The sequence below is a fragment of the Schistocerca nitens genome, chromosome 3 (genome assembly GCF_023898315.1).
Source record: "Schistocerca nitens isolate TAMUIC-IGC-003100 chromosome 3, iqSchNite1.1, whole genome shotgun sequence".
Taxonomy (NCBI): Eukaryota; Metazoa; Arthropoda; class Insecta; order Orthoptera; family Acrididae; genus Schistocerca; species Schistocerca nitens.
The window spans coordinates 127,633,068-127,655,361 of record NC_064616.1 but is presented as its reverse complement, the minus strand read 5'-3'; the positions used below and the strand labels follow the sequence as shown (position 1 = coordinate 127,655,361).

The following is a 22,294-nucleotide window of genomic DNA, read 5'->3' as shown; positions in this document are numbered from 1 at the left end:
ATAATAAATTCTGTTCCATACATCAAGCAGAGTAGCACTACAAATTAATGTTGCACATACACAGGTGTTACTGACTAGGTTAAAATGCTTCAACTTTTTGGGTATGCATGGTGATAAAAAATTTGAATTAAAGCCAGTAAGACAATTGATCATTTGCCATATCATACAGAATGTTTGTCAGACATTGAAAGCGAATCTTACATTTAATCTGTTCTCATTTCTGATGGATCACCTCCTCTATTTCATAGTTTAATATTTAATTAAACACATGCAGCATGTGTTATGTAGTAGACAAAGGTTTGTTTTGTTTTTAAGTATGTATTTTGCTTCCAGCACAAGTGGTGATGAAAGCTAATATGCTCAATTTTTTGTTTATTTGAAGTTTTTGTGCTATTAAGTTTCATGTATTTTGCCAGTGTTTAGTCATAAACATAAACAGATGTGTGGAATCTGTAAATAAGTAACTAAAGACAATTACCTGGTTCTAAAATGCCTGATGGTCTGATGAATCCTGTTGTGGATTGGCAGGAGCCAACCCACGAAGTTTGGAGTAAGCCGAAAGGCACGCGTTTAAGCTCACGCAGGCTGGTGCGAGGTCTGGAACAGGACAAGGAATTTAGACTTCAGAAAAAAGGTGTACTTGGTGGAATACTTAACTTTAATCCATTAATGTTGAATGTAGCTCTTGTCTGTACATTATTTACAATATCAATAGTAACTGAATAATGGCGCCTTGCTAGGTCGTAGCAAATGACGTAGCTGAAGGCTATGCTAACTATCGTCTTGGCAAATGAGAACGTATTTTGTCAGTGAACCATCGCTAGCAAAGTCAGTTGTACAACTGGGGCCAGTGCTAGGAAGTCTCTCTAGACCTGCCGTGTGGCGGCGCTCGGTCTGCAATCACTGATAGTGGCGACACACGGGTCCGACGTATACTAATGGACCGCGGCCGATTTAAAGGCTACCACCTAGCAAGTGTGGTGTCTGGCGGTGACACCACAAACCCATTATTATGACAGTCCATAGATGGCTCTGTCTGTCTGAAACTGATTTCCTGAGGCTATGCATCCAGCTGTGATTTTACCACAAGCTTATTGCCCACTTCTTTAGCTTGTTCAATCTCTTAGACTAGCCTACAACTGGTAACTTTCTACCCCAGTCACACCCCATGTATTCCTTATACTGAAATATATGCTCTTTATTTGACCTGATCTCCTGTTCTCGTTTAATATCAGCACCAGGCACCCACTCCAAAGTCCTGACCACTCAACCACCTGTACAATATGAATAACTACATCCAGTTCAAGTGAGTGTCACAATGTTTGCAAAGTTCGCTAAACCTATCTACAACAAGGGTGAAGATACGTCAGGCCCATCTAGCAGAACTGAGACAGTTACTATCATTTTATCCAGCAGAATATACTGTCCATTAGGAAACTGTTTTCTGATACATATGCCCCTAACTTACATAATCGTTGTACCTGTTCCAAAAAGAGGGTTGACCCATAATCAGTATCAGGTGATGTCTGTGCATTAATTGTTGCTGACATTACAGTATGACTCCGCACATTGTTGGAGGTGGTTACTGTGCACATATGGACAGCTATAGATTTTTACTCTCAGTAATGTCTATCTTCATCCAGCTGGCCATCTGATACATCAACAAATAGCTAACTGGATCCATCAGCTACCTCCACCTTTACTCCTTTTCAGTGATTCCATTGCCCATAACTTGTGGTGTGCTGTTAGAAAATCCAGTTGCATTATTTGTTTAGAAGAGGAACTTAAAGATATTAATGTATGAGGGTCATTCAATAAGTAATGCCCCACATTTTTTTAAAAAAAGCCATTAATGTAATAGACAAACATCCTTGTTGGTGCCTCACATTTGATGTTTGTTCTGTGTACCGGCAAAGTTTTGAACTGTTCTGGCAGATGGCAGAGTTTTTGTACAGTGTCAAAATGGCATCTACATATGACTCACATTACAAGCAGTGTGCTGTTATTGAATTCTTGTGTTCAGAAAAAGAAACCATGGTGAACATCCATAAACATTTGTGTACAGTGTATGGTGATGCTGCAGTTGATAGGAGTGCAGTTAGGCAATGGATAAAGTAAGTTACAGCCTCATAAAATGTAGAAACAGAGCTCCATGATCAGCCACACTCAGGACATCCTGCCACAGCCACTGCTCCAGACATGCTGAATCATGCGGATGCCATTATTCATGTCGACCAGTGCAACACAACTCGACAATTGGCTCTACACTTACCAGTCATAATCGGAACTGCATCTGGAATGATTGAGACTCTTGGATATTCAAAGATGGCTCACGATGGCCATTTCATGTAAGTTGTTGGAGTGTTTTGAGACTGATGGAGAGGCCTTTCTCTCATGGATTGTTATGAGGGATGGAAGCTGGGTGCAGCACTTTGCACTGGGAACAAAATGGCAATTCAATTCATTGAGTGGTATCGTCCTCATTCACCACAAAAGAAGAAATTCAAGACAACCCCTTCTGCTGGAAAAGTCATGGTGACAGTCTTCTGGGAATGTGGTGGCGTCATTCTTGTGGATGTGATGCCAAGAGGGTCAACCGTCAATTCAGAGGCATACGTGAAGACTCTGAATAAACTCAAGAACCATTTCTGACATGTTCTATCGGACAAGAATCCGGCAGAAATCTTGCTCCAACACGATAATGCACACCCACACACAAGTCTGAAAACCCATCATTGCCTCATCCACCCTACATTCCAGACCTGGTACCCTCGGACTTCCATCTCTTAGGGCCGCTTAAAGATTCTCCACAGAGAACACACTTTGAAGATGGCAAGAGCGTCAGTCATGCAGCAAAAATATGGCTATGCCTACAGGACAAGAGCTTTTACCAGCAGGGAATACATGCTCTTCCACAACATTGGCATATGACCATAGAACGTGATGGAGACCACATAGAAAAATAGGATATGGACAAGATATGTTGACGTATATTGTCACAAAATTTCTGATGCTTAACAATAAATATGTTCTGAGGAAAAAAATTGGTGCATTACTTATTGATGGATCCTCATATGATTAATGAACAGCAGCACTCCAACTCATTTTAGTGTGGCACATGGAATATATTGAGTCACTGATCTCTCAATCTGTAGTTTTAGCATCCTTCCCTCAATCCTGTGGAGGGACATGTCAATCTCTGTGAAGGAGATCACTTTCCAATAGCCATGTTTCTCCCACATCATCACCCAACTGAGTATCCATCATGATGAGCCTTCAATAAGTCTAATTGGCATGCTTTCAACACTACCCTACAATCCTAAGCTAATGAGCAATGGAATATCAAGGATATATTGAAGGATAAACTACCACAATACTAACAGCAGCAGAACTGATGATCTCCCTTTCCATGGGAGCACCTTATCAAAGACCATTCCCATGGTGAACATAGGAAATCAATAAGGCATTCAAGGCAGATGTACTGTAGAGAGCCTATATAGGGAGAGAGTGGCCACCACATTTTTACCAGATTGCGCATTGGATGCGCAATTAGGTAGCGATGCAAGCAGAAAGCTAACCACTTCATGAGTAAAGTAAGGAATGTGTTTGATGTACGAGACCAAAGCAGATCTTCTAGCTTAATACTCGGTACATGATTGAAACAAATGCCATTCGTCTTTGTTTATATAAGCCTAATAAATATGTGAGCAAATGGAAGTATCGTGATGCAGTGTGTATGTCTGCCAAATTTCAACAGCTGTATTGTATGATGCTATATAATCATTGACAACTAATTAATAAGAAAAAGAAGTTTCATTTAATGTATCTCAAAGTACATGATGCTATTTCAGATTTTTCTGTGCGGGTATTCATCGCTGAAATTGGTAAACTCTTGTCTCTTTCCGTCCCCACATAATGCATTTTAAGTGTGTGTCGATCTTACAACATTTTCTTATGCTGGCAAAACATGTCATTCTGTACACTCTTTTAGGAACTCTATACCACATAAAATTGGAAAATATCAATACTTAGGTACTCTACTGAAACAGCAGAAAGTAATTGAAAATAGGTAACTGAATATCCACACGATAATTATAATTTATAGGAATGTGAGGAGCCAAGACTACAGAGCCAAGTGTGAGTCACCAGTCAGAAGTATGTAGACTTAGGGTTCTGTATACATGTTAGAACACATTGTGTAGCATGAATATAGGCTCTATAGTACACCAATGATATATGTGCCATCTATCAGTGGAAAATGTTTGCCTAAATAAGGCTCAGTGACTGGGCATGCTATCTCATAAAATACGCAAATAAAGGTTTTTGCGAAAAATATGTTGCTAACATAGTGACCCATGCCTCTTCTTCATAGGTGTGGGCCAATTTGCATTGCAGATAGAGTTGTCAGTTCTTAACCATTATTCTTGATATTCTTTTAGATGGTCATGTTCATACTGACTCCACTGTTACTGTAGAACTGGCAACTACCCCTCCACCTTCTGCCTGCATGAAAGATGTTTAGAGGATAACAACATGTCTTTCACTACTCCACACCTGGAACCATATAGTGCTCCTTACAGTGAATGGGACTCCTTAACACTATGGCCTTTGGACACAGCATGATTCTGGGATCCAAAAGATCCCACAATCAAATGCTGTAAGTCGTAAACACCTATCTGTGGATTACTGACACCACATTTTTGCAGTATTTAATCATGTCTGTAGTTAATATGAGTTTTGAACCCAGTGCAGGCAAAGAACAATGGTCTCACTATTGAAATTGGGCAGAACTCACATTAAATGGCTCTGAGCACTATGGGACTCAACATCTGTGGTCATACGTCCCCTAGAACTTAGAACTACTTAAACCTACCTAACCTAAGGACATCACACACATCCATGTCCGAGGCAGGATTCGAACCTGCGACCGTAGCAGTCGCGTGGTTCCTGACTGAGCGCCTAGAACCGCTAGACCACCGCGGTCGGCTCACATTAAATGGTTAACCTCAGATCCATCAGCCTTACGAATTTTCCATGTAAGCTGCTCAAATGAATGGTGAGCTGGCAACCTTGTTGATGTCTTGATATGAGAGGTATTTAGTTAGAAATGACATAATGTAACATGTGAATCTGCTTTACGAATTTTCCATGTAAGCTGCTCAAATGAATGGTGAGCTGGCAACCTTGTTGATGTCTTGATATGAGAGGTATTTAGTTAGAAATGACATAATGTAACATGTGAATCTGCTGTGTAATTTGTTTTTACTAAGATTTACCCAAACTAAGGAATGCAATCAACAAAAACTATTACAGTTAGTTTGTTAGTTATATGTTCCATAGATTTTTGAACAGTTCTTTTAGCAAAATTATGTCAAACAAGTCAGTTTACAGAATATGTATTCATGACAAGTGTTGACATTAATGAAGATACTACTTTTTAGTCCTTCTCATGCTATTACACTTAAAAACTGGTTTCTTTTATACAAGCTACAAGTTTTTAAACAAAAATTTTCCATGGAATGGAAGGAGTTGTCCAGGAGAAACGACCTTAGGCTAAATTTAAAACTTACTTTTACACAAAGGAATTACAGACACTGGCTGCGGGTGGGCATAGATTTAAATCAATGAGGAAGGTTGAAAACTTGAGCCAGACCAGCATTCGAACCTAAGTCTCCTGCTTACTAGGCAGATGTGCTGACTACTGCACCACCTGGACATATTGGTCATTGCAACTGCACAAACTACCCTAGCATGCCTCCCACCAGAACCAAATTCTCAACCTATCCACACACTAAGAACATAGTGCCCCTTGCTCATTATTCTCGTTAATCACAGCATTTCATCGATTCCCATAAGAGTTTGGGCCGGGAGTGTATCCACACTGAAGACACCATTGACTGTCCTTGTCTTAATTATATATATGTGGCATCTGTTCTTTCGGACATGTCATGGCCTAAAATACCCCCATGTGCACTTGACAAGTATTCTGCTACTTGAGTAGCTACTTCCTTCGCGTAGTGCACACCTGACCTATCAAGGGTTGTTGTACAGTTCCCCAGATGATAATGCTTGTCCAGAAATCTGTGGTCAAAACTGTCACAGAGTCAACAAAGCCTTTGGTTGAGACACTCCCCATGTCTCAATGCCAAAGGACTGTCATTGGCTCTGCTAGCTATCTGTATGAACTGAGTATGACCTCAGAACCTAAGCGACAGGTTTTGTTGGTGCTGATATGAGCCAGTACTTGCAGATGGCTGCACCCTGCACGGCTGATAGCTGCAGGCAAGGTTTCCACCACATCTTGGATGAAGCACCCTTGCAGATGTACCAAGAACACATTGGCTTTCTTTGTGCCCCTGAATGCTATCTGCTTAAGAGACTCCATAATACCCTTAACATTGGAGCTTCCGGTAACTAGTAAACCCTTTCCCTGTGTGCCAGCTCAAACCATGTTGAAGAAGCAGCCACCTGTCAACTCACAGAGTGAATGGTTGAGACCAGACTGCCAGCATTGGTCCTCTGCCTTAAGTGATGTGAATGCATTACCACCCACCACTCATCCTGCTGAGAGAGCAAATTCACCGTGTTGGGTACACTGGAAGGTTCCTTGGCAACAGAAGCTGTGGGCAAAACAAGCAACACATGAGGTGTCTCATGCAATATGCCAGATTCTCTGGCACTGTTATACCCCAAGACAGCAACCTGAATATGACTGACCACAGACAAAAGCATATTATTAAGCTGTTTGCCAACTGCTGTCAGCTCCTCCTCCGTCTGCACACAGCATGCACACATCCTACTCATCTCATTGTTGTTAACTTAAGATTTGTTTATAAAAGCACAAACAGAAACCTAGACAGACAACTTGCTAATCTCATGAGATGCTTAGATATGAATCTTGCTAACTCCTGATGTATCACCAATGGAGGCTGATGCCTTATGAGCTGAAGTTGGCTGTTCAGCAGAAATGACAACTGTACTACAGACAGCCTGACAACACTTTACAGTTACAAACATGTGAGAATAAACCTCTTAAATAGAGAAAAGGTGTCACCTCAACACTGGAATTAAACAAGAAAGGCCAGCAGATTGAGGCAATGTACCAGAAATGAGTATGCTGAAAGATATTCAAAAGACTTGTGAATGTCATAACAATGACAGTCATGGAAGGCTATGAGGGCTTTGCAGCAATAATATGGCTTATAATAAGAGAAGATATGTGGGAGTTTGTGGTATCTGTTAGTACTGAACCCAGATTGCTGGAAGTAGAAGTGTACAACTTCAAACCCAGCTCTGAGGTGGCATTTTTAATTCAAGAAGAATATCATCAATCATTTGCTCTGATATTTGGACATAATCCCAGGGTTTCCAACTTTAATCCTCAGTGTTGGTCTGCCCTGTAGAAATCAAACACCCAAGGTTCTTGATGGAACAAATTCGACCAAATCCTTCACTAATTTGGTCACTGTACAGAAAAAAGCACATTTGGAGAAAGGAGGATACCACACTGATATTTTGTCATTGTGGACGCCCTCAGCATTCACTGTTGTACTGAAAGAAGAGTGTTTGATGACTATTATGTTTCAAGACATCAAGACTTACCAAGAACCTGAGGCTGTCCCCTTGGCTGAGCAGTCAGAGTGTCCGACCCAGTCAAGAGTCGAAGACAGGCCTGTTGTGTAGCAGACAGAGATTTTCTCCTCTTGGGGTTACTGGGTGTTGCGTCCTCATCCTCATTAACTCACAAGATGCCCAATGTGGCAACTAGGTGGCCAAACTTCCCCAGACGGTGACACTCGGCCATCAATGGAATATGATCATTTCATTTTCACCTGAAACTGACTACACCAAATTTGCAGAGTTATGCACAACACCATACTCTGGTTGTATTTGTTCTCCAATGTTCCATGGTAAATTGTTGTTGCCACAATGAGGTTTCATTTACTTATTCACCCATGAAAAATCAGGAAATGTGGTGGTCATCTATGGAGTTGAGGCCTCTGCAGATCAAAATTTTCAATGGACGCATTTGCCAAGGTGTCAACCTGCACTGATCAGTTTTGGAACATTAGTGTTCTACAGCTTGTAACAATAGGTATTTGAATCTTTGAACATAGTTTCTATGATACCAAAGGGCAGTGTGTACAGAGTTGCAAATGGAAAATACACCAAGAAGAGAAGACCTTGTGTTCTGAGAATAATAATCAATTACAGAATACGGCACTTCAAATTTGTTGTCTTTCCAAAAAGCAGCCATTAGACTGATAAAGTTACACAAATTTGCAACTAACCATATAGTTGAGATGCCGAGTCACAGATAGGAACAACAAAAAGTTTTTGACACCTAAAGCTTTCGGTCCAATGGCCTTTGTCAACAACAGACGCACATAAGCACACGCATACTCATGCGAATGCAACTCACTCAGTCAACTGAAACTACACTACAAGCAGCAGCACCAGGGCATGATAGGAGTGGCGACTGGGTGGCAGAAAGGAGGAGGCTGGGGTGGGGAGGGGGAGGTATAGTATGGTGGAGATGGCGGACAGTGAAGTGCTGCAGATTGGGCGGTGGGCAGGGGGACCATGGAAGGTAGCAGAAAAGGAGAGAAATAGAGAGAAACAAAAAAAAAAAAAAAAGGGGTACTGGGTTTGGTGATGGAATGACGGCTGTGTAGTGCTGGAATGGGAGCAGGGAAGGGGCTGGATGAGTGAGGACAGTGACTAATGAAGGTTGAGACCAGGAGGGTTATGGGCTTGTGGGATGTACTGCAGGGAAAGCTCCCACCTGCGCATTTCAGAAAATCTGGTGTTGGTGGGAAGGAACCATATGGCTCAGGCTGTGAAGCAGTCATTGAAATGAAGGATATCATGTTTGGCAGAGTGTTCAGCAATAGTGTGGTCCACTTGTTTCTTGGCCACAGTTTGCCGGTGGCCATTCATGCAGACAGGCAGCTTGTTGGTTGTCATGCATACATAGAATGCATCACAGTGGTTGCAGATTACCTTGTAGACCACACGACTGGTTTCACAAGTAGCCTTGCCTTTGATGGGATGGTGATGTTAGTGACCGGACTGGAGTAAGTGGTTATGGGAGGATGTATGGGACAGGTCTTGCACCGTTGTCTATTATAGGGGTATGAACCATGAAGCAATGGATTGCGAGCATGGGTTGTGTAAGAATTGATGAGTATATTGTGTAGGTTCGATGGACAGAGGAGTATTACTGTGGGAGGGGTGGAAAGGATAGTGGGCAGGATGTTTCTCATTTCAGGGCATGATGAGAGGTAATCTAAACCCTGGCGGAGAATGTAATTCAGTTCTGCCCCACAGAAATAACAGTCCTTTCCAATGGTCTCACCTTTTGCCCTACTCCAAAATTCAATCATGCAGGACTTGTCAAAGACCTTCTGTCCTTCTCCCGGTCCCTACAGTGGAAACACTTTTTTGCCACCAACCCTACCAAACAGACTCAACCAAAGACCAATATTGAACCTTGCCTAACTCAGTTCATTCTTCCATCCAACTGTGATCCACCCCCACTGTCCCCAAACCACCCCTGTTAACTTTCCCAAGTTTCTCAGCCTCAAACCTTGCCTCACCATCATTCTCCAAATCCCTCAACATGCTGACTAACCTTACATCCACAGAAAGAACTGCAGTCCACCATCTAAAAACTGATCCTGACATTATAATCCTACCTGCATACAAAGGCTCCACAACTGTTGCTCTGAACTACAAGGACTACCTGGCGGAAGGACTCCGCCAGCTGTCAGATACTTCAACCTACAAATCTTGCCGCAGTGACCCCATTCCAGTAATCCAGCAGGATCTCCAGTCACTACTCAAATCCTTAGGCCCATCCCAGAGCCTCTCCCCTCGAATCCATCTCTTTACTCACCCCTACCACTCCCTGCACTCATACCTTCTACATGCTTCCTAAAGTCAATAAACTTAACCACCCAGGACACCCCATTGTGGTCGGTTATCATGCCCCCACTGAGAGAATCTCTGCTCTCGTAGATCAACACCTTCAATATATTATCTGGAACCTACCCTCCTATATAAAAGATAACAACCATTTCCTCCACCAACTCTCCACAGTTCTTGTCCATTTTCTACATGGTGCCCTGCTCATCCCTATTGATGCCACCTCCCTGTACACTAACATTCCTAATGCCCATGGCCTAACCACTTTGGAACACTACCTGTTGTGTCGATTCCCTAAGGTCTCGACACAATGAGTGGCTAGGTGCACGCGAAACTAACGCAGACGGGCGTAAATTCTGAAACAGGAGACTGGATGAAAACTATAAAGAAAAGAAGAGAGATTTTAATATACTTAACTTTAATGTAGTCTTGTTCTTGTTGAAATACATCTCTTGCATAGTAGTAAGCAATTAGCAATGATACACATGGCGCCTTGCTAGGTAGTAGCGATGGACTAGCTGAAGGCTATTTAATCTGTCTCTCGGCAAATGAGAGGAATACTTGGTAGGTCTAGTCGCAAGCTATGTCGTCCGTACAACTGGGGCGAGGTGAAGTCCGTGTCTTGTGACCTGCCCTGTGGTGGCGCTACGTTTGCGATTACATAGTGGCGACACGCGGGTCCGACATGTACTACAGGACCGCGGCCGATTTAAGTTACCACCTAGCAAGTGTGGTGTCTAGCGGTGACACCACATTCCTCCCCCGCAAATCGGCGAACGGTCGTGAGATAAGGCTTCCGCCCGCCGTGGGGAGGACCCCATGTTGACGTATGCGATGAGGTGGGGAGCCTAACAACAGGCGAGGCTGTGCCACCCGCACCCGGCCATTCGGTCCGAGGGGAGCTAGGAAACGCCTGCAAACCTAGTCCAGGGTGCACGTCAACATGAGGTGTATGCGCACGTAATGAGACAGAAGGGTCGACCTCCATGTGGTCGGAGCACCCGACGGGCGAAGACGACATCCGGTCCGGAGCGGGCAAGAGGTCCATGGCGGAGGACGGCTGGTCACGGGAAGCGAGCGGCGGCGCGTGACCCAGGGAGGCGCGAGGCGGCTGCAGCGAAGCGTCCGCTGCTGGCGGCGCCGGCGGCGGCTGCGGCGGCGCGACGCCATGAGGCAAAATGGAAGGCATCGTCGGTAACACCTGGGGATGAGGCGAGCCAGTAGATGGGTCCCCAGGGCGCTGACCTGACGGCTCCGTCGCTGAAAGCAGACGGGGAGCGGCAGAACCCAGGCGACGACAGAGGCGCAGCTGATTGAGATGCCGACGCACCTCACCAGAGGCCCCCAAAACCAAATACATCGCGCGGCCGAGGCAGCGAAGAATGCGCCCTGCGAGCCAACGCTGTGAACCGCGATAGTTGCGATAATAGACAACGTCGCCAGGAGCAAAAGCAGGAGACTGCCGCTGCACAGGAACCGGATGTGGCGGATGCAGCAAAGACATCAGGTTGCGATGAGGACGACCGTGGAGCAACTCAGCCGGCGAGCGACCATCGCGAGGCTGAGAGCGATATGAAGACAAAAAGAGCAACAAAGCGTCCTCCCGAGAATGCGACTCTTTCAACTTCAACATCTGTGACTTGAAAGTCCGGACCAATCGTTCCGCGGCACCGTTTGACTGAGGCGAAAACGGCGCGGATGTCAGATGTTGAATACCATTGGCCTGGCAGAATGACTGAAATTCTGCGGACATGAATTGTGGGCCATTGTCGGAAACAATAGTCTGCGGAAGACCCTCAATGCAAAAGATAGCAGACAAGGCTTGGATTGTGGCAGAAGACGTCGTGGAAGACAGCCGGACAACAAAAGGAAAATTACTGAAAGCATCGACCACAACCAACCATCGAGCATTCCAGAATGGACCAGCAAAATCGATGTGCAAGCGTTGCCAAGGGGAAGTGGCTTTCGGCCATGCAAAAAATTTCCGCGGCGGTGCGGATTGTTGTTCGGCACACGCCACGCAAGAGGAGCACATATTCGTAATCGCAGCATCGATTCCGAACCAAGTACAGTGCTGACGAGCAAGTTGTTTCGTGCGCACTATACCCCAATGTCCTTGGTGAAGAAGCTTTAAGACAGAGGACTGTAACGAACGTGGGACCACGACTCGGGATTGATCATTATCGGAACGCAACAACAAAACACCACGTCGTACAAAAAGTCTCTCCTTGTGAGCAAAAAAACGGCGAACCAAAGGAACCTCGATCCGTGACTTTGACAAGGGCCATTGCGTAGCAACAAAACGCAAAACGGGAGCAAGGACAGGGTCAGCAGCTGTGGCTGTAGCTACACGACGAAAATCAATCGGAAACGATGCGACCACGTCATCGGCTGCCGAATCAATGAACATGCAAGCAAGTTCGGAAGAATCGAATGCTTTATCCTCAGCAACAGGCAAACGGGACAACGCAACAGCGTTTCCGTGCTTAGCAGTGGACCGATACAAGATATCGTAGCGGTACTGCGAGAGAAAAAGTGACCAGCGAATGAATTTCTGCGCTGTACGTGGAGGTACAGGCTTTGTCGGATGAAAAAGCGATGTCAAAGGCTTGTGGTCCGTGATGATTGTAAAGTGACGACCATACAAGAAGTCATGGAACTTGGTAACACCAAACACAAGAGCCAAAGCTTCCTTCTCTATTTGTGAATAATTTCGTTGCGCAGATGAGAGCAATTTGGACGCAAAGGCAATAGGGCGATCATGCGAGCCATCTTTGTGTGCAAGCACAGCACCGATCCCGAAATCCGATGCATCTACCATCAACAAAAGGGGTTTTCGGGGATCGAATGGCGTCAGGCAAGTATTGGAAAGTAACGCCGATTTCAACTGGCGAAAGGCGCGTTCGCATTCCGTCGTCCAGACGAACGGAACACCTTTACGGCGTAAGCGATGAAGCGGAGCTGAAATGGAAGAAGCATTGCGCACAAACCTATGATAATAAGTGACCTTACCCAGCACACTCTGTAGCTGTTTTAAGTTCTGCGGTGACGGCAAGTCCTGAATGGCACGAAGGTGCTCTGGACTCGGATGTATACCTTGGGCATTTATGACATGCCCCAGGTACGGTAAGTCACGAGCAAAAAACACACATTTGTCCTTCCTCAAGCGAAGACCATTCTGACGCAAGACCTGAAATAATGTTCGGAGATTCTGCAAATGGTCGGCTTCTGTCTTTCCTGAGATCACAATATCGTCCAGATAGTTCGCAGCCGTAGGGACCGACGCACAAATAGTGTGTAAATATTGCTGAAATAAAGCAGGGGCGGATGCACACCCGAATGGCAGTCTTTTGAAGCGATACAAGCCAAGATGCGTGTTTACCACCAAGACGCGCTGGGATTCTTCGTCCACAGGTATCTGCAAGTACGCATCTGCTAGGTCCAATTTTGAAAAATATTTTCCCGGGCACAGTTTGTCAAAAAGATCTTCCGGGCGGGGCAAAGGAAAAGTAGCAGTCACAAGTTGTGGATTCACAGTTGCCTTGAAGTCCACACAAAGTCTCAATTTTCCGGAAGGTTTTGGCAAAATTACTAAGGGTGAGGCCCAGAGAGAAGCCTGCACACGTTCAATTACACCTTGAGATTCTAACTCGGCCAATGTTCGTGCGACCCCATCACGCAATGCGTGGGGAACATTGCGCGCTCTGAAAAATTTCGGTTGCGCATTGTCTTTCAGTTCCAAATGCGCTTCATAGTTCTTAGCGCAACCAAGGCCCGGTGCAAAAATGTCTGCAAATTCTTCACAAAGACTAGAAACACTGGCGGAAGGCACAGTCTGATTCACTGATAGGACCTGATTTACAATAGACATCTTAAACAATTGAAACAAATCTAAGCCAAACAAGTTCACTGCACTAGAGGAACGAAGAACATAAAAGGACACAAGTTTTGTCTGTCCCTTGTATGTTGCAATAAGGCTGCACTGTCCTAACACAGGTATATGCTGTCCTGAGTAACTAGTTAACGTAACATTTGCGGCACGCAATGGCGGTTGGCCCAGTTGTTTGTACGTGTCGTGATTGAGCAATGAAACAGCAGCTCCGGTATCGAGCTGGAATGGGATCACTTTTCCGGCAAAGTCTAAGTCCACAAAAAGTTTATTGTCTTGTTGACGACAAGAGGGACTGTCTCGTGCAATGTGAACTGAGACAGGTACAGAAGCACTTGCGACTTTACGGGATTTCCGGCGACGTCGACGCACACTTTGGGTGGGACGAACACAGTCACTGTTAGCTAAAGTGTCACTGGACGGGTGGGAATGAACTACATGAATGTCCATGGGCGAAGGTCCACGAGCCTGATTGTCCTGGGTTCGATTCCGGCGCGAAGCAAAGGGCCTGGAATTTGTGTGATTGTCTGATCTTAACTTTTTCCGGCAAACACTTTGTACATGTCCTTTCTTTTGGCAGTAAAAGCAAATAGCTTGGCGTGACGGGCAATTTTCACGCGAATGTCTAGTAGCACACCGCGGGCAAGATTTCACTGCATTGGCTTGCTTACGCGGCGCACGTGGTTGCAAGCTAGGCGGCCGCAGCGAAGTCGGGCGCGAGGGCCGCTTAGCGTCCCGTGCAGCGGGCCCGGCGGGCCGATTAACGTGACACACTGCTGGCGAAGTTTCAAATGATTCCTGAGCAAAGTCAAGTGTGTCTTGCCTGTCCAATATGTCTATCACTTGTTGCAGGGAGGGATTAACTAGCTTCAAAATCTGTTCCCTTATGCGAACATCAGAAACGTTCTGTGCAATTGCATCACGCACCATAGTATCTGACTATGGGAGGCCACATTCACAGGCAAACGCACAGTCTCTAGTAAGTCCTTGCAAAGTTGCAACCCACTCCCTATTAGTCTGACCGGCCGTACGTTTTGTACGAAAAAACGTATACCGTTTGGCAACTACATTAACTGTTTCTTTGAAATAGGCATCCAAAGCAGACAAAATTTCTTCGTAGGACAGAGTTGCTACGTCGCGTCGGGGAAACAATTTCACTATCACACGGTAGGTAGACACACCGACACAAGAAAGCAAAAACGGCTGCCGCTCTTTACCTTGAATTCCATAAGCAGTGAGGTGGAAGTTGAACTGGCTGGCCCACTCAGTCCAGCTTTCGGTTGTGGCCTCAAAGGGCCTAAATGGCGGTGCGACAGCGTTGTGTGGCTGCGGTAGCGAAGAAGCGGCTGCCGCCGCATCGGTTTGCAGCGCACGTTGACCCTGGACGAGCTGTCCAAGGGCTTCCAATAACGCCTGCGTCTGCTGATTCTGCAAGCGAAAAAATTCGGACAGTACATCTGGAGAATGCGGCGAAGCCATGACACAAGCAAATTAGAGCAAGTATAACACAAAGACTGCAACGTGGGCGCGGCACCACTCCTCGGCGCCAAAATATTGTTGTGTCGATTCCCTAAGGTCTCGACACAATGAGTGGCTAGGTGCACGCGAAACTAACGCAGACGGGCGTAAATTCTGAAACAGGAGACTGGATGAAAACTATAAAGAAAAGAAGAGAGATTTTAATATACTTAACTTTAATGTAGTCTTGTTCTTGTTGAAATACATCTCTTGCATAGTAGTAAGCAATTAGCAATGATACACATGGCGCCTTGCTAGGTAGTAGCGATGGACTAGCTGAAGGCTATTTAATCTGTCTCTCGGCAAATGAGAGGAATACTTGGTAGGTCTAGTCGCAAGCTATGTCGTCCGTACAACTGGGGCGAGGTGAAGTCCGTGTCTTGTGACCTGCCCTGTGGTGGCGCTACGTTTGCGATTACATAGTGGCGACACGCGGGTCCGACATGTACTACAGGACCGCGGCCGATTTAAGTTACCACCTAGCAAGTGTGGTGTCTAGCGGTGACACCACACTACCTTTCCCAACACTCAATGATTTCCAAACCAACCACCTCATTCCTAGTCACCATGACCAACTATATCCTCACCCACAATTACTTCTGCTTTGAAGGCATTAACTACAAATAAATTCAGGGTTCATCTATGGGAACCCACATGGCACCATCCTAGGCCAACCTATTCATGGGCCATCTAAAGGAATCCTTCCTAAACAACCAGAATCCTAAATCCCTCACCTGGTTCAGATTCACTGTTGACATTTTTGCTATCTGGATCGAAGGTGAGGACACCCTATCTACATTCCTCCAGAACCTCAACTACTTCTCCCCAGTTTGCTTCACCTGGTCCTGCTCAACCCATTGAGCCACCTTCCTAGATGTTGACCTCCACCTCGAAGATGGCTACATCAGTACCTCTGTCCATATGAAAGTTACTAACCACCAGCAATACCACCACTTTGACAGCTGTCACCCATTCCATACCAAGAAGTCCCTTCCATACGGCCTAGTGACCCATGGTCACTGCATCTGCAGTGATGAGCAGTCCCTCTCAAAATATACCAAGGGTCTCACTGAAGCCTTCACTGATCGTAATTATCCTCCCAACCTTGTACAAAAACAAATCTCCCGTCCCTTATCTTCCCAGTCTCCCGCCACCTCCCAAAAGTCTCACTGTCCAGCCACAGAGTAGTGTTCCCCTCGTAGCTCAGTACCACCCAGGACTGGAGAAACTGAATTACATTCTCTGCCAGGGTTTAGATTACCTCTCATTGTGCCCTGAAATGAGAAAAGTCCTGTCCACTATCCTTCCCACCCCTCCCACAGTGGTACTCTGCTGTCCATTGAACCTACACAATATACTCGTCAATCCTTACACAACCCGGGTTCCCAATCCCTTACCTCATGGTTCATACCACTGTAATAGACAAAGATGCAAGACCTGTCCCATACATCCTCCCATAACCACTTACTCCAGTCCGGTCACTAACATCACCATCCCATCAAAGGCAAGGCTACCTGTGAAACCAGTCGTGTGGTCTACAAGGTAATCTGCAACCACTGTGATGCATTCTATGTAGCCATGACAACCAACAAGCTGTCTGGCAGAGTGTTCAGCAACAGGGTGGTCCACTTCTTTCTTGGCCACAGTTCGCCGGTGGCCATTCATGCAGACAAATATGATATCCTTCATTTCAATGACTGCTTCACAGCCTGAGCTATATGGTTCCTTCCCACCAACACCAGATTTTCTGAAATTCGCAGGTGGGAACTTTCCCTGCAGTACATCCCACAAGGCTGTAACCCTCCTGGTCTCAACCTTCGTTAGTCACTGTCATCACTCATCCAGCCCTTCCCTGCTCCTATTCCAGCACTACACAGCCATCATTCCACCACCACACCCAGTATTTTTAAAAATTTTTTGTTTATTTCTCTCCTTTTCTGCTACCTTCCCCACCTCCTCTTCCCGCCTCTTCTCTGCCCACCACCCAGTCTGCAGCACTTCACTGTCTGCCATCCCTACCATATGCCATCCCTACCACCCTACCATACTATCATCCCCCCCGCCGCTGCAGCCTCCTCTTTTCCGCCACCCAGTCACTATTCCCGTCATGAACTGGTGCTGCTGCTCGCAGTGTGGTTTCAGTTGCCTGAGACTGAAGTCATATGTGTGAGTTGCGTTTGCACGAGTGAGTGTATGCATATGTGTGTCCTTTGTTGACAATGGCCATTGCCCGAAAGCTTTAAGTGTGAAAATCTTTTTGTTGTGCCTATCTGCAACTCAGTATCTCCACTATATGGTCAGTAGCAACTTTTCTTCTCATAATATTTTTACATTCCATCCTCGATTTTCCATTGTTTGAAGTTACACAAGTTCATGCAACAGTGATAGCTTTGGGCAATTGTCTTGTTGACAACAGTGGGAGATTTTGCCATCAATTGTAGACAAGTTCTAGTCAAGAGTTCAGATGATGAATAGTGCTTCACTGTCAAACTCATGTGCAGAAAGGTTCTCAACCTTACAAAAAGTCTCTATGCCAGCAATAACCACAGCTACCACAAGTAGGAAAAGAGCTTTCAGTGACCGGTTTCCATAAACAGCCACTACTATTCTCTTAGGGTATGTACATAAAGACAGTTGAACCAGTCCAGACGGGTCAGCTCAGTGCCACTGATGAAGAATCCTGCTATACTACCACTACTGACAAAGGAATCTATTATTCAACCACCAGTAGATCCTGGCTAGATTAAGGAACAATGTCAGTAATCATTCACCATTTTACATCAATTTTTGAATGGATTCAAGTTTCGAGTGGACACAAGGCAGACCAGATGAAATACTGTGCCTAGCTGTGACTAGAGGTCATCCTACCACCATTTAGCACTCATGTAGCATGCACTGATCTGAATAATGTATAATCAAGAAGGCATTGGAGATGATGCTGAGAGACAATGTTACCCACTTGTCAGAGGACCTATGATTCTCCCCTGTGCTCTTCACAGAGAAAGAAGTTGGCACATGGCATCTCTGCTTCCTAAAAGGAAGATATACTTCAAATTGCACACTGTGGACTAACTGAAAGGAGCAATTAGGTTCAGTGGTTAAGTGCCTCCCTACAGGTCCAAAAATGTTTGGTTTCGATCCTCAGTCAGTCCTAGAATTTTTATCTATAATTTAGCACCTCTTTCACCATTGATAATGTCTGTTAATGTGAAAAATGAGTTATAAACCGTCACAGGAGAATTCAGACTAATATGTGGTATAAAAAAAAATTATGACAGAATCGAATGGAAGTGGTTGTTCAATATCCCAGCTCATTTATGGTCAGTGATACTGAAGTATTTTCATGATGCTCCAACATTAAGTCATCTGGAATTTGCAAAATCCCTTCGTAGAAATGGAAGCAGGTATCATTAGCCATTCCTGCAGTTGTTCAATTTCACCAGTTGGAAGTTGACCCCATGGAGAGATTTCCAGAGTTCACAAATGGAAATAGATTGATAGTTGTGTGTGCTGATGACCTGCTGTACTGTCACAAAGGGTGTACCATCTGACAAAGTTCCAGAAATCAGCAGATGTATTGTGGATGACATCATTTAAAAGTATGGAGCACCACATGTAATGATTTATGGTTATGAAAAAACATTAATTTGTCAAGGCTGGTACCAGGCACAATTTATTGATGCATCATCATCCACAGGATGATAACTGCCTACTACCTGCAGATGAATGGCCTCACAGAACATTTTAATTTTACTGGTGTTAAACAGGGAGACTCGCAAACAATGCTGCCTGTTGTGTCAGTCAAATACCACACAGAAAAACGTGATATCTTAGGCTTCAGGTCATTTTTTCATGCTGAATTGGTTATCAATCACTGGAAACAGTAACAAACCATAAAATATGCAATTCATAGCATGCTAAAGTGGTACACTGACAAAACTCATTGTAGAAAAAGCAGATGACAGGCTGAGGTTCAGTGGCAGGTTGCCAAGAAAATGTAATTCATCCACTGAAAAGTACAATACAAATCCCTTATTCAACATAGTCATGAATATTGTTCATTAATGAAGTAGCATTACAAGGTAGAATTAACAGAGGGGATATAGAAGACCCAAAGAAATAGTATACACTTAATTACAGACTCATTTAGAATGTACGAGACTACCACAAAACTGCTGATCAAACTCCAGTGGCAGATGCTACAAGTTAGGTGTTGCACATCAGGGAGTTTTTGTCGTAAAACTTTAAAGAGCTTACATTCAAAAAGTCTGTGTGACATATTGCTTCCTTCTATGTATTCACTCACCTGCAGCTATCCTGACAATTGTTCTTTCTTCACACCATTTGTAAATGAAGTAGAAAGGGCAGAGTTGATTGTTGTACTACAATTATTCTCCACTGCACACTGTAAGGTTGTTTGCAGCGTGTAGATGTAGATGTAAATTTACATGCTGTTAATCTTAAGTGACATGCTTTATGTGAACTGGGAAACTTAACAGTGGTTTAATTTTGATTCATTAAAGTAAAATTGTTTTCTGTGAATTGCTGATATGACAAAAAACCTTTCACATTTGGTAACTATGACTTAATGTTTCTACTATTGCTGTTTGTAGTGAGAGAGATCTGTTTATCTGATCTTAGTTTCAGAAGAACTCCACTTGGGAGCTATTTAAGATTATGAAACATAAATAAACATTCTTAATTTACTTGTTAAACTAATGAATATTTTAAACTTTCTGAAGTGCTGGAATCCTGACAATTTCAGAACTAAGCAGCACACAGAAAGAAATACAAGAGCTTGCTAGAAAATTTACCAGAGAAGAGATTATTCCAGTAGCTGCAGAGTATGACAAGTCAATGAAATACCCTTTTGAAATATTTAAAAAGGCCTGGTCACTTGGATTAGCAAATACGCACATCCCTGCATCATGTGGTAAGTAGTAACAAGAAGTTTTTCACTTCTGTTCATATAAAGTTTCTTCATTTACATGGTTTCCTTAGCTGCAATGTAAGTTCAGTAGTAAAATGCTACAAAATGAAAGTGGCAAAGTTTTACTAATAGAACATACATTTTTGGAAATAAATATTTGTGTTGGCAACTGGTATTGATTTATTGTGTTTAAATGACCACATACAGCAACCTGGTTCCTCTTAGTTTCAATTGTAGAAATGGAAAAGGGATGACAGATGCTGCTAAACTGTGGAAACAGATGACTGATAGTAAATTTGGTTCTGTGATGAATGACTCATTCCTTCAACTTAAAGTGATACTAAAAACGTCAGGGGACTAGAAAAGAGAGGAAGGGGAGGAGGAGGAGGTGGTGGAGGTGGTGGTGGTGGTGGTGGTGGTGGTGGTGGTGGTTGGGGAGGGGGGGGGGGGGGGGGGAGCGGAATCCCAGCTTATCAACAGAGGAAAAATTAAGTGAAAAATTTAATCTATTGTAATCTGAGTGAATGAAAGTTTAGTAGTCAGGAGAGCCAACTGAAGCATTAAAGACAGTTTCAAGTAAGTCAAGGATTGAAAGATAATAGGAAACCTGAAAGCTTCCCTATGTGTAAAATGTTGATGTCAAAATCATGTGAAGCTGATGATGGCATTTACAAAAATAATGCTAGTAATTAAGAAAATGTCTTGGAGAGTAGACAAAGTAAGCCTATTGGTGTATTTATTATGCTTTTTTGCGATGTTAACTAAACTGTTAATATACAACGTATTATCAGTGAAATCTATCTCAAGATCATTGATGCTATCCCCCATGAGAGGAACAGACTCACAGTCTGGTTGACTGACTGCATATGCTCGGAGTTCCAGCAACATACTTAGCATCTATGCTGAGGTTGGGGTGCCCCCAGTCGCCATCGTGCAGCAGTCCCTCACAGTGTATCAGATGCCTAAGTTATTTGCTGTTACTTTATCATCTGTATAGTAAATTGCCACTTGCCTTGCTATGAAACTGATTTTAATTTAGTGCCTACATGAAGTTAAACCATTTGAGACCCGTGCAAAGCGTAATGGAGAGGCACTTGGTGTGGACCAACTAACCTTAACCTATAGTGGAAGATTTCTGCCACCTGACTGAAGAGTACTAAAATGTAGACTTTCATGGCCGGAAATATCATGTCCCTTATAATTATCCGGGTTGTTATGCCGTGGTCGGTTGATGAATTCTGTGTCGATTCCCAACGTTTCATCTCCGACTGCGGGAGACATCTTCAAGGGGCTCCGTAGCTCGATGGAAGGTCCAACACACCCACTGGCTGACAGTAGCGAGCCAGTGGGTGTGTTGGACCTTCCATCAAGCTACGGAGCCCCTTGAAGATGTCTCCCGCAGTCGGAGATGAAACGTTGGGAATCGACACAGAATTCATCAACCGACCACGGCATAACAGCCCGGATAATTATAATCTTACTGAAGAGGCCAACAACTATTTTAGATCTGCTGAGGTACATGAAGAACTGCTCTCTTGGACATGTTCTGAACTCAAAGTTTTACAAAATGTTGAGTGACAGCTATAATTATACAGCTCCATTAACAGATGGATACAAACATGATGATTTATTCCCTTGATCTATGATTTTGTGCAAGAGTTGCTTCAAAATTTATTTCCTAAACAAATTTATTGTGGTTTATGCAGATTTATAAGTGATGGTGATGAAACTAGAGCAGATGACATACACATGCTGAGAAGATCCTCATTTACTCTGACTCCCCAAGAGTCCTTCAATCTATACACTGCATGTACCCAGACAATGAGCAAGTCGAAAATACCCAGGACACCTTTCTCCATATACAAAGACCAGGGAAGGAAAGCTCATTTTGATGGATGCCATGGCACATGGGAATTCATGGAACTGAACCAACAGATATGGCTTATAAGCAAGCAGTTAATCATCTCACTTTAGAGGTGCAGTCACTCATCAATGGAAAGAAGAGTGGCTGGAAGTGATGAATAATAAAC

General features: G+C 44.2%; 1 protein-coding gene across 1 annotated transcript in view; it reads left to right on the top strand.

Annotated features, from left to right (window-relative positions):
* Positions 1-22,294, top strand: part of LOC126248070 (probable medium-chain specific acyl-CoA dehydrogenase, mitochondrial) — a 209,362-nt gene that overhangs the window by 18,982 nt on the left and 168,086 nt on the right. Inside the window, exon 3 of the mRNA XM_049948721.1 lies at positions 20,100-20,267. Within this exon, the coding sequence (XP_049804678.1) occupies positions 20,100-20,267 (168 nt within the window). The remainder of the gene's footprint in view (positions 1-20,099; positions 20,268-22,294) is intronic.